General features: G+C 35.8%; 1 protein-coding gene across 3 annotated transcripts; it reads right to left on the reverse strand.

Annotated features, from left to right (window-relative positions):
* Positions 1-2,005: 2,005 nt before the first annotated feature.
* LOC145330063 (uncharacterized) lies at positions 2,006-11,155 on the reverse strand. Of its 3 annotated transcripts, XR_013883246.1 has the most exons (9): positions 10,508-11,155; positions 9,856-9,951; positions 8,883-8,974; positions 8,026-8,097; positions 7,245-7,304; positions 6,398-6,484; positions 4,590-4,646; positions 3,854-3,919; positions 2,006-2,948 (listed from the first exon to the last, which is right to left on the reverse strand). XR_013883246.1 is itself a non-coding variant. In XM_080174608.1 (5 exons), the coding sequence occupies exons 1-5, from the start codon at positions 10,556-10,558 to the stop codon at positions 7,259-7,261; spliced, it is 357 nt and encodes a 118-aa protein (XP_080030734.1). In that variant the 5' UTR covers positions 10,559-11,155; the 3' UTR covers positions 6,970-7,258. The 3 variants fall into 3 exon arrangements, 1 of the variants encoding a protein (XP_080030734.1); XR_013883244.1 differs by lacking the exon at positions 2,006-2,948 and having other exon boundaries at positions 2,955-3,919; XM_080174608.1 differs by lacking the exons at positions 2,006-2,948; positions 3,854-3,919; positions 4,590-4,646; positions 6,398-6,484 and having other exon boundaries at positions 6,970-7,304.
* Between the last annotated feature and the right edge of the window lie 2,226 nt (positions 11,156-13,381).

The raw sequence follows: 13,381 nt of genomic DNA on the forward strand, positions 1-13,381 counted from the left end.
ACTAGCGGCTTCGCCACTAAAATTTAAGGGCTCTGTATTCAAAAGAGTAAGAAGGGACATAAAAATAGTCTAAAACCATCTCAGAACCAATAAAATTAGATTATATAATTTGCAGCTTTATCTGTCTTTTGTCAAATTTCAGAAGAGTCAGTTGTAAAATCATTATTATATATTTTTGTCGTTTATCTTGTAATATCATTTATATTTTCACTAGCGGCTTCGCCACTAAAATTTAAGGGCTCTGTATTCAAAAGAGTAAGAAGGGACATAAAAATAGTCTAAAACCATCTCAGAACCAATAATATTAGATTATATAATTTGCAGCTTTATCTGTCTTTTGTCAAATTTCAGAAGAGTCACTTGTAAAATTTTCTTATTTAATAATTTATTCCTTTAAGAACAAACTATACATAATTAAATCACATAGTCTTGAATTATTAATATATACAGTTTATAAAATAGCACATAAATTGTTAATAACAAGCGATATTATAATATATTGTAAAAAAATTAACTAGTTATATTTGGAGACAGTTTGAAAATCAAATACTAAAATATTTTGTGTTGTCTTTATATTTCAAAACAAAATTAATAAATTTTTCAATGAGATATGTTGATATACCACCTTTATCTAATAATTTTGAACAGAATTGAGCTAAAAGCAATGTTTGGGAAAAATAATTGTTTTCATTCCATCTTGATAGACAAGGTTCTTTACTAATTTTTAGCGCCCTGTCTTTAGCTGCTAAAATGAGCATCGAAATTTGAGCAAAATCGTCACCTTTAAAGCATTCATAATAGATGTTAAAAAGAAAGAAATTTTCTTTAAGGAAAATGAACTCAGGGCAACCTTGGAAATAAATTTCATCTAGAAAAATAGCAAGACAATGGGCGAAGTATTTCGGGAATTTGCAGAAAAAAATTGCATGATCTGAATCATTTTTTACATAACATTTAGTACAAATATCACTATCTATTAGATTCCATTTGAATAATTTTGTACAACTTACCAGTGTGCGTATGTATTGTTCAAAAAGGAATCCTTTATAATATAAAGTTATAGGTAGATCAAGAACAATCTTAAAACTATTTTGAAAACTTTCAATATCCGGAAACCATTTTTTATCTACCTTTCTAGTTTCTATTGAAGGATGAATACTAGCAATTTTTTTCTTATGTATTTGTTTGAAAAAAATCGAAAAAATTGATGGTGTCTCATATGTAAGATAAAAAAGAGGTTTATCATTATATTATTACATAGATAATCTCATAATTGCATTTTATATTTTCACTAGCGGTTGCACCCCTAGCATAAAAGGGCTCTGTATTCTAAAGAGAAAGAAGGAGGCAGAAAAATAGTCTAAAACCATCTCAGAACCAATAAAATTAGATTATATAATTTGCAGCTTAATCCATCTTTTGTCAAATTTCAGAAGTGTCACTTGTAAAATTTTTAAAAGCTATGCTTTTCTATAATTAGGGTCGGTCCGTACTTTCATCTGTTCGTCTGTCAAAGATGGATAGCTTTTTTCGTTAATTTAGGCATGTTAAAAGTGATGCTTTTCTATAATTAGGGTCGGTCGATACTTCAGTCCGTTTGTCCGTCACAGATGGATAGCTTTTTCGTTAATTTAGGCATGTTAGAATTGTTCTATTGTTTCAAACTTTGCATGGTGATTCAGTTGGTAGTAAGGTACGATTTAGAAAGCGTAGCAACTCTATAATCATTACCAGAATGTCCGTATGTCCATTTTAAACATTTTGATTTTTTTACTTTTTTAACAATTTTTTTTTGTGATCTAACCATCCGATTGATCTGATTTTGGTATATTGATTCTTGGGACAACAAAGAATAATGTTATAAGCAAAACAACTCTATAATCAAGTCTTAAAAATGTAAGTATGTCCATAAACATTATCCTGTATCAAGCAGTTTTTCAACAAATTTACTTACAATTTTGCTTTGACTCTTATACATTTATATTCTGATTATTCAGTTCTGACACTATTGTGGTAATCAACACCCAAGTTTATGTATCCTTATCCCTGTTCACATTCCTATACTTCTCTGGCTGAGTCAGACCTCCACTTGTAACCGCCACCATACTCCATCCTGCTGTGTTGAGGGCTAGTTGATTGTTGCAGGCCAAAGAGTGAATACGCTTCCTCCCGTCTGCATTCGGTTAGATACAAGCCTATAAGTCTAGGCTGGCGGTATCTATATTTCCCACGTGTTCAAGTACGTCGTTTCTTACCTAACTAAGAAACAGGACGTCCAAGCCTTTAATATATATATCATATTAAATATATCCTATAATAATAATCCCATTAATCTGCCTATTTCTAACCAGTTTTAATTGTTTAATAAATGTGTATTTTTTAGAAATACTTTGTTAGATTATTGATTATTAAATTGTATCGGAGCTACTCTATACTCGTATTCGCAGTCTGTCTGTACATCCCCTCATACGTCATTTTGGCGCAGTCTTGTCTACCACTCATTTTTTGAGGGGGGAAGGTTTGGATAATTAGCGTACAGACAAAATTAAATTGTAAAGTAGCTTCGATTGCAAAGTGAAATTAATATTTTCCTGATAACTAAGTTTATTCACGGAAACGGTTTACAGTAACAATTTGTTACAGAATATTTATAATAATTATTTCGTGGCAAACTGCCAAATAAAGATAAAAAGGAACCCGCCTTTTATTTTCACACTAGTATTTAATTTCACACATTTCCATATTTTCTCCTTAAAACAGGAAGAAAGGGATATTCCCAAGTTCTTAAAAAGTTTCGTGGTAGACAAATCAGTGTTAACGAACACTACACTCCAGCACCATGACCGATAAGAAAAATGATGATAAACAAAAACCGCCGCCTCCGCCGGCTCCGGCCGTCTCTGGCACCTCGCAGCAGCAGCAGCAGCAGCAGGCTGACCCGCTTTCCCCTGAAAAAATCAAAGATCTTATATCGGAAGCGTTAAATGATAAGTTAAACGAATATTCGGCACATTATAGAGATTTAATAAAACAAGAATCCGAGATTATGCAGCTCGAATTAGAAACAAAATGGGCAGGGTTTAAGGACACAGAATCACATCGCAGATTATTAGCCGACACCGACATTTTAGATCTAAAACGCAGAGTATCAAAACTCCCAGCGGACGGAAATCTTGGCCCATTGTTTGCGGAAAAAACGTTAAACGAAAGTCTTAACATGACTCATTTTAACACCATAGGTGATGATTCAATTAATGCCACTTTTTATGACCGGATATCGGTCCAGCAAAAGATAAATGTGGTTGAATGGGTCGCCAAGGATAGGATGACAGCCCCAGGTTGTATGGCCTATTCAATTGTAGGCTTTATAGGTCCGGCGGATAATGACAATTGGATGAATGTAAGAGAAACTTCTCTAACTGAATATGAAAAAACCTTGCTAGAAAGGATTCCCTTTATCCCTGATAGGATTAAATCGTTAGAACCCCTCCGTAGACCTACAAGGTCTGCACCCAATGTAGCAACAAGACCCTCTACAAGAAATACGCCAAACACAGGCGCAGCCGCAACGGCAACAACTAGCGCCGCCGACGATGACTTTATTAAAGAATGCTTTATTAAGGGACAAAAATGGGATTCCGATTTTGCGAGGGACGCCCCAAGGTGGGACGGTAGGGCTGACTTTGATAACTTCTTTTCTAATATGTGGAGGGTTGCAAAGACATACAGAATCTGTGACCCAATTCTTTTTAAGGATATTTTATACCAGCGAATTTATGACTCTAGAGGGGAACGATTAGGAGACTTAATTACGCCTGAAAGAAATCAGGCCTTATCTGCTTTAAGTTATTACCTGATGATTAGGAGGCTGGTCACTCCTTTCTCGGATCCAGAAGTAGCCTCTCAGTACTTCTACAACCTAAAACAGGAGACTAATCAACCCCTTGACACCTATTTTGAAAACAAACTTAGGGTGTTCAAACTCATGAATCCTGGTCTCATACCTAAAAAGAAGTGGAAAGAATTCTATCTTAACGTTAGCAAAAATCTGCTGTATACCAACCTTGCCATAGACATGGCCAATTATGTTGAGAGCATGCAATTTTTGGACGATTACAACGCTTACTTAAATAAACTTATTAATCTCGGACAGAGATACGTTAACTGGGATGGGTCTGGCCATATTAGCAAGGAAAACCTTTCGGCTTGCTATTCTCAAGCCATGGAAATGTTCCTACCTAAAAATTCTGCGGAAACGAAAAAACAACCCATAATCAGTATTATCGAAGATAATATCCCCACTAACACGGCAATGTATAAGGAAAACTTAACCGAAGAACCTGACGAGATTCCTTCTTGGGTAGACCATGAGGATGATCCTATCGCTTGGGATCAAATCGAGGGCGTTATTGGAGCCTTTAATGGGAGGAGTAAAAATATTAAATGTTGGCATTGTAATATCCCTGGCCATGTAGTGCAGAATTGCAACAAAAAGAAAGCTGGGGAGCCCCCAAATCCTGAGTCCCGCTTTGGTAAAACACGGAGTAAATTCACGCCTAGAAAAGCTCCAAGTAATAGTAATAAAATACCTGAGCAGTATGCGCGTAAAACTATCAACCAAATGGATCAGGAAGCCAGCGAAGAATCTGAAATAGATAAATATGTACAAGCGATTGTTAAAAATCACGTCCACTAAATGTAAAAGTGGATTTATGCGATATTAATTGTCCCTATCCCAGAAAATAAAAATTTGCTGAATGAGTTTCATATTTTGATATGAAAGATAAACAAAATATCCCATGCCAAGCTAAGCTTGCAAATTCCTTAATATCAAATATCCCTTGCCAAGCAATGCTTTGGCGCGAAAAAATAAAACAAATTATTGTTATTAAGTCTGACTAAGCAACACAAAATAAACTCCTCCCCCCCCCCTCCTTTCCCTATCCAAATATAGCTGATACAGGAAATTGGGGGAGATAGGGAAGTAACCTGAGGAGCATTTCACATGCACTTAATATTTCCATTTTTAAAAAATCTAATAGTCTTTATCAAGAAGCTAATAAGTGAATACCTATTTTCTATTTAGTAGTATTTATTTTTAATATCGCATGACCTATCTAAAATGTAAATATCGTATATTCTGAATGTATATATAGTAGAACCTAAAACATTCTAGTTCAACTTTTAACCGCTAGGGGAACTTAAGCGAATTATCTGTATATAAACAATGATTTTTGAGTTGAACCCTCAGTATCAATTTTATCTGAGAGTTGCTCACTCTTAGCCTCTGATTTTTGTAGCTGAAATATTTCAGCAATTATGTATAATAACTTATCCACATGGATAAATATTATTGCATTTTGTACAGTGACAATAATAGAACTATATTTAATTTATTATGTATCCGAAAGATGTCGCCTAGAATGCTACCGCGGTCCGTATAAGTAAATGATAAGATTAAGTAGGGGGGGGTCTATGGAAAACCTGTATAAATACAAGCAAATTTTCAAATCTAATTCAGTTGTCCTTCAGTTCTTTGTTGTTATCATTTACTCATTTTTGAGCTGCAAACAAGCAGCATTTAAAAATTAAAATCCTTAATCACTTAAGATGTGATTAATAAAACCTTAAAACATTTTGATTAAATTATTTTCCGCTAGGATTACTAGCAAAATGAAATAAAGTTAGTTCTATTAGCTTCCGCTAGGATTACCAGTGGAATAAAAAGTCTATATAAAAGTGAATGCACATTATTAATCGAGGCCAGTTACTACCAAAGCAGTTACTACAAACCACATCCTATTTTTTTAAGCTGATTTCAGCATTAATTATACTCTAGTAAATATATAAGCTTGTTCTACCCCATAGGTGGAAAAATTAAGTATAAATACTAACAATATCAGAATAATAAACCAGTCATCATTGACCCTCTTTATTATATTAACCATATCTAATAATTTTTGAGCTATAATTTAGCGCTAACCTTAAATTATTTGTATCGTGAATCAGATACTGACTAATGACACTACATTTTGTATAAATACAGATGTAAGTCAAAAAATAAGTCAGTCTGTTTTTAATGTCTTGTTAGTTGCAAGCTGAACACTTATTTTTAAGCTACTTTGTAGCCCTTCAATCTTTTAAAAACTTTTTAGTTCAGTTTTATTCCGATAGGTTTCTATCATATATCCAAGTATATAAATAAGGACCCGTATAAAAATTAAGTAGTTTCTTTAGAACTATTAACATTCTCATGCTTATTGAGACATTTCTGGAGCTGAAAAGCGCTTGATAAAAAAACTTAATGAAACCCAGAAAGCTATACAATATTATTTTAACAATTAACCATATTGTTAAAACATTTCATTATTTGAAAAATTTCGACAGACAACTATACCTGGAACACAGGAAGTCTCTGTGTGAGGATTACCATCGTCTAACCGCTGAGGTGGGGATCTTGGAAAATATGCATCTTAGGCTTCGACTAAAAATATAATTTATTTTATAATGCCTATCTGTGCAAAACTAAAAGTTCTTAATCCCGTGGGGGGGGAATTCCTGCAACACGCTTTAGTGGATACAGGAAATAACTTTAGGTCCCTTATTTCTAGAGAAATCTTAGATGATAATAAAATCACATTCACCCCCGCCAATCTTAGCGCTCTGTCTGTAGATTTAAAACCAGTAAATATCATAGGACATGTAAGTTTAAAATTCAGCTTTGATGGGTCAGATAAAATATTCGAAGAAACGTTTTACATCCCTGAAACGACGTCTAAAATTATAAATCTAGGATATGAATTTCTCAAAGTTAATCGAATTAATTTATTATTAGATAAGTTCTCCTTTGAGCTCCCCACTGGCGAGCAAATCCCCATAGAAAATTCAACAATTAATATAATTGAAGAAAGTAAAAACATACCCTTAATTCCTACAAATAATGTTCATACGGAACAAAATTCCCTTATCCCGGGAATAAATTGGAGTAACAAGGGGGGTACTGGGACATTAAAACAAAATAAAACATGCGTAAAATTAGCAAAGAAAACAACATTCTTGCCGGGGGGGAATACAACGGTGATAACAATTCCTATTCATCAGAAAAATAGGAAGCTGTATATATCCCCAAATAATTCTAAAATGACAAGCCATAACGGCTTAATGCTTATGGAGGGTATTTATAATGTAAATGAGAAAGGAGAATGTTGGGTAAATTTTGTTAATTTAGCAGGAAAAAATATTACCTTATTGGATAACGTTAAAGTTGGATATTGCTTTGAATTCGAATCAGATCCCCCAAATTCCTGCAATAAAAGTATTAATCAAATAAATGAATTATCAGGAACTACACTTCTTAAAAGAATTAAATTCATTAAAGAAAAATTAGATTTAGAAAATAGTGATCTTATCAAAAATAACCCAGGGATGAAGGAAAAGGTAGTAAAATTATGCCTTGATCATTTTGATATATTTTCGGCTGACGATGCCGATATCGGTAACTGTGACCTCTTACAGTATAAAATAGACTTGATCCCCGGGGCTAAACCTATTAAGGCTAGAAACATTCAGTTAAACCCATTATACGAAGCCAAATTAAAAGAACAAATTGAAAATTGGCTAAGGGGGGGCGTCATTGAGGAGGGCTACAGCGAGTGGTCCTCCCCAATCTTTGCGGTAAAGAAAAAACCGACGGCTGGGGGGGAAGGCAAGCTTAGGTTCGTTATCGACTTTCGTGCGCTTAATAGTGTAACACGAAAAATTAATTGGCCCCTTCCCCTGATTTCTAGTAATTTAGAAAAATTAGGCACTGGTAATGTATTTACCACCCTCGATTTGACTAGCGCATTCCATGCGCTAGCCATTTCGAAGGAAAGTAAACACTTGACCGCATTCACAGCCCTTAACAGGCAGTATCTTTTCAAGAAACTGCCGTTTGGACTGTGTAACGCGCCAAGTGTTTTCTGCCACTTGATGGACAAAGTCCTAACCCTTATCCCTGGCTTATATGAATTTATAATATCTTACCTTGATGATCTTATTATATTCTCAAAGAATGTTGAGGAACATCTGAAACATCTCAGAAAACTCTTCGGAGTCCTAAAAATAGCAAAACTTAAGTTAAATCTAGCCAAATGTAAATTTTTCACATCCGAATGTACATATTTAGGTCATATAGTCAGTTCCCAAGGACTTAAAATGAACCCCGAATATTTAGAACAAATTAAAAATTGGAGCAGGCCCAGGACAGGCAAGGAACTCCAGCGTTTCCTGGGCTTCTCCAATTATTATAGGGCCTATTTCCCATCCTATGCGAAAAATTCTTGTACCCTAGATGAACACAGAAACGATAAAATTATCGAATGGACTAATTCCCTATCAAAGGATTGGGAAAATTTCATAAATATGTTCTCAAATTCTATAAGTAAAGGCTACCCCCAGTGGGATAATCCTAACCCCTTTATAGTAGACGTAGATTTTTCTACGAGTTATTTCGCTGGAATTCTCAGCCAAAATCAGGGGGGGGTAGAAAGAATTATTGGAATATGTTCCAAAAAATGTAACGGGGCAGAGAAAAATTATCCAAGTTATAAAGGCGAATTAGCATGTCTAGTATTTGTTCTTAAAACCTTTCTTCATTATTTAAGATTCAGAAACTTTATTGTGCGTACAGATTCGATTTCCTTAGTTCATTACAAAAAATGGCAAAAAGGAACAATAAATGGTGTAACTGTAAGATGGATTTACTTCATCCAAAGTTTTGACTTTACAGTAATTCATCGAAAGGGTAGGGACCATTGTAATGCCGACAATTTATCTAGAGGGCAATTTTTATGCAAAGAACATAAGGAAACCGATTGTGAAAAATGTACTAGCTCATTTACCTTGGATCCTTATGAACAGGATTGCCCATACCAAGACCAGATTTTTGAGTTACATTCGGCTTCGGAAGTCGGTGTGAACAATGTTTGGCAATCTGAAACACAAAAAGATCAAGTATTATCTGAAATTCGTAGGTGGATATTCGAAAAAAAAAAGTTGTCGAGCTTTGAAAAAGCTGAACTAACCGGCCGGAAAGAAATCCTTTTTAAATTAATAGAACATTTATACGTTATGGAAGGACTTCTAATATTTAGACAACCTCTTAGCAATGGAACATTCATTGAAAGACCCGTTGTACCCATTGGATTATATAATAAAGTTTTTGAATTGGCACATAATAATAGTATAGGTCACAAGGGGGTTAACGAAACAACACGCAAGATAAATGAAAGATTCTTCCTTATAGGAATTAATAAGTTTGTCGAATCACGCATTAAAAATTGTATTACCTGCCTAAGAAAAATAGGACAGGTACCTAAACACAAGCAACCTATCACCCATTCAGCCATTAGTCACGAGATTTTTGGCCAGGTGTCAGTAGACCTTATCGGTCCCTTAACCCCTAACTATTTTCAAGGACAACATGTCCGTTACATATTTATACTGGTTGACCTATTCTCTAGGTATATTATCGCTCACCCCATCAAGGACGCCACCGTGGAAAGCACGGTGAAGGTCATCCTTGAACAGGTGGTACCCATCTACGGCTTATTTCGGTCATTGAGAAGTGACAGGGGAACAAATTTTACTGGGGAAGTTTTCAAAAAGGTTATGGATGAACTAGGTATCGAAACTAAACTTATTCCCCCAAGAAACCCTAATAGTAACCCATGTGAAAGGCATAATCAAAGCATTTATGCAGGTCTAAGATCCGATGACCGATTTGAAAGTAAAGACTGGGCAAGAAAATTAGCCTTGACCACTTTTGTAATTAACTCTAGTACGTCTAGAAGAACGGGGTATACGCCTTATTACCTCATGTTCGGCAGGCAACCAACTCTCAATCTCGATTTCTTTTCTCCAATCTTGCAGAAAAGGCAGGACATTGACTGCAGGTCTTACTTGAACTACCTAAAAAATTTGGAAGAAATTATTGCACAGGTTTCCAAAAAATCTAAGATTTATTTAGAGTTTCAAAATAAATCTAGGAAGGCTTCATCTCCCCTTTTCGTTAACGACGTGGTCTTTGCATTTTTTAACCTAGTCAAAATAGGGGTCAGTAAAAAATTGCAATCTTTCTATGGGGGTCCTTTTATTGTAACAAAAAAATTCTCAGAGGCCCTTTTTGAGCTCAGTCCCTTTGGATCAAATCCAATAAAAACTAACCAAGTTGTTAGTAGAGATAAAATACGGAAAATAGATTCTAAAGTAGAATTATTGGGGGAAACACTTTCCTTTAACGTCTTTCCTATTGAGGAAATCGTCCCGTCTGAGGAAATAACCTTAGGAATAGATAATACCGGGCAAACCGAAATAAACGATAATAAAGGTATGGAAAATGACGATTTTACATACCTAGATAACGATGGTGACGATTTTATAGAAGGAAACCCTGAAACTAGTCAGGATTTACCCCAGCGGGAGGTGGATTGTGATGGGGGAGGGGATATAATGGAAAAAAACTCACCATTTGAGTCACAGCCCAAAGACCAAGAACCCCCTGGCGCAGATCGGTCATCCGGTCCTCAAATTCCCATCGAAAATAGTTTCTTGGAAGAAACCGTCCCGTCCGAGGCTTCTTTCTTCGCACAAAGACCCAAACAATCCAGCCCTGAAAAGGTTATTAACGTTAACAAACAAAGCATAGTACCCAAGTATATATTAGAAGAAGAAAGAAAAACTAGGTCACAAGGGGGGGATAACCGCATACATGTCCAAATCGGACTGCATAACCCAATTAAAAGGAAGAAATAAAATGTATATAAATGTATTATATAAAACCAAGGTGGCAAATGTATATAGCTTAATCTACGTATGTATAATAACGAAAATAAACAAAAAAAATATATGTTAAAACTAACTAATTAACATATTTCAGAGAAAAACGAGAAGCATAAAAATAAAATGCAGCATCATTTGGCAAAGGCACCAGGAGCTCGAGGTAAATTTATTTTGGGATTCTTGGGGCTTTTTATTATTTTGGCAAAATCAAATGCGTCCGAAATAATACAAATAGATGCGACTCAATGTGTAGCAAACGAAAATCCGCGTTTGAAAATCTCTGAATGCGCTGCGTTTCTTAATATTACTAATATTGAACAAAAACAATTTCACCTGCTGCAAAAGGTTGAAAGAAAAATTATACCTGGAATTCGTTGCCACCTCCGAACCAGTACTCACTACTGGTATTGTGGCAGATATAGCCACATACACCTCGCTGCTCCAGCTCTTGTAGAGATACCGAACCTCGTAACTTATGAAGACTGTTACACCATGTCCAAAACTAAAATATTTAACTTTGAAGGAAAATCAGTCTCAGTGTATGAACACCAGATGTCATACACGCGTTTCCTGGTAAACGGGACACTTACTTACCCCAACAACATCCTTAACGGCATCGACCCCGCCTGCGAGGGGAACGGCGTAAACATTAACGGCATTTTTATCCCTGGGACATTTGAGGAAAAACAAATAGGGGTCCAGGCTGAGCCTGTTGAATTATTACAAACAAAAGCGGGCTGTTACCTGGGCAGTCACTGGGTGGGAAACAATTGTTTAGATCACAATCTGAGATTAGGCTACGATAGAATTATCTCAGATGATAAAACTGATAGCGCACAAAAATTCACTTCTCCTTGGCGAACGGTAGACATCTTTAATATTTCATTGTTTACATTTGAAGGAGAACAGGGTACCCAAAAATATCTAGTGATCGATCCCCAAATTACTCTAGCACTAGAACTTAAAGATAAAAAACATTTTGAAAGTCTAATTCCCGAATTATTTTATTACAAAACTAATATTGATAACTTAATGGTATGGTTCACAAATGCTATAAAACCATATTTCCCACTCTTAAACGCTAAAGAAAAAGATGATATGTTACCACTAGAGATTTTCTATTCCTACCAACAATATTACAAATTAATTGTCCCCGAAACTCGCTGTTTACAGAACCATTTTCTGTCTAAAAGCAGTATTCAGACTCATCGTAAAAAACTGGTTAGGGCGCTCGGTGAGCTGGATTTAGTAATACAGTGCGACAGTCTTAAAATCAATGTTTCTTTGGGAGAAAATTTACCCTGTTTTGTGGATCATTTTTCGGTTTCAATCAATAATAAGACTATGGGAATATCCCCATTTTCACGCAGATTGGTTAATACCACCCATTTAACCCCGACTAAATGTGCCGAAAATCCAATGTTCTTACATTTGTACCAAGGAAAATTCCTTGGTAATCAAGGGCAGGGTATGCAAATACTAAATGTAAATCAATATCTTATGGATAAACCGATTAGCTTATTTCTATATCATTCTTGGCAAAGCCTAGAAAAAACTAATTTCTCAGAAAGTGCCGAGGAATTATACCTCAGCCAACTTGCCGCAGACTCCAATAATTTTGAAGTAAAAATAACTGACTCCTGGTTTATTCAAACGTATCATAAGGTGGTTGATTTTCTATCCAGTACTTGGTATCATATAGTGCTTGTAGTAGCAGCCATCCTTACAGGAATAGGGTCGTTATTATGCGTCGCTTTTATTATCTACATATTAGCCTGCACCAAAATTCACGCGTACAAAGAAGGAGGTACGAGTGAAACGCACGAATTGCGGGATTTTACAAATAATGGGGAAAACTAATCCCCTCAAAAACGGACGACCTGTATCAAGCATATATACCTATAAAATTGTCGTCCCTAAAGGTCGTCTTTGTAAAAATATTTCCTTATTCGGTATAAGGAATTAATGACCCTTAATTTTAAGTTTATTATTTTTGTTTTAGGATATCCCAGGCGGAATTTTTCAAGGGGTTTTCACCACTCCCATGGGGCCGGTCACTCTTCATACCGTCGAGAATATGAAGAGGCACCCTTTTACAATGAAGAGGACTATTACTATGACAGCAATCATGGCTATCCCCAGGGCGGCCCTGAGGAAGCCTACTATGAACCTGATGAAAACAGGTATCAGCCGCGTGTAAAACCGCCGCGCAACCCTGAAAACCTCAGTGAACTGCAATGTGTCTCAAAGTCAATCCACGTTTACCGCACCGCGAGAAAAGATGTTCCAAAGGAACTCCTAGACTTGCAAGAAAAATTGCGGCAGGCTAAAAACTTAGAAGCCAACGAATATTCCGATAAAGCCAGGTCTAGAACCAGGCCTCTAATGGAACAAAATAGGGGAGGGGAACCGCAAAAAAATCGGGTGGAATCGCCGCCAAAACGTAGTGCCTCACCTGAATTGGAGGTAGTCGCCGTAAAATCTGCCCCAAAAGCGGTAGAAAAACGTCCGCCAACACCAACAGGCAGCGGCGGCCCAGTAGCCAAAAAGGCTAAGGTGG

The sequence above is a fragment of the Acartia tonsa genome, chromosome 10 (genome assembly GCF_053477335.1).
Source record: "Acartia tonsa isolate MP-2025a chromosome 10, ASM5347733v1, whole genome shotgun sequence".
In the NCBI taxonomy this organism is placed as follows: Eukaryota; Metazoa; Arthropoda; class Copepoda; order Calanoida; family Acartiidae; genus Acartia; species Acartia tonsa.

What these genes read in the sequence shown, in the direction of transcription:
- LOC145330063 (XM_080174608.1), bottom strand. Translation starts at nt 10,558, where the DNA reads ATGACCGATCTGCGCCAGGGGGTTCTTGGTCTTTGGGCTGTGACTCAA. An exon ending in CCTGTTCATAAGGATCCAAG is followed by an intron (nt 8,098 to 8,882) that starts GTAAATGAGCTA and finishes TGCTATTTTTAG; the next exon opens with GACTCCGAAGAGTTTTCTGA. An exon ending in AATATAATAAGATCATCAAG is followed by an intron (nt 7,305 to 8,025) that starts GTAAGATATTAT and finishes CTTTTATTGCAG; the next exon opens with GAATTTGGGGGATCTGATTC.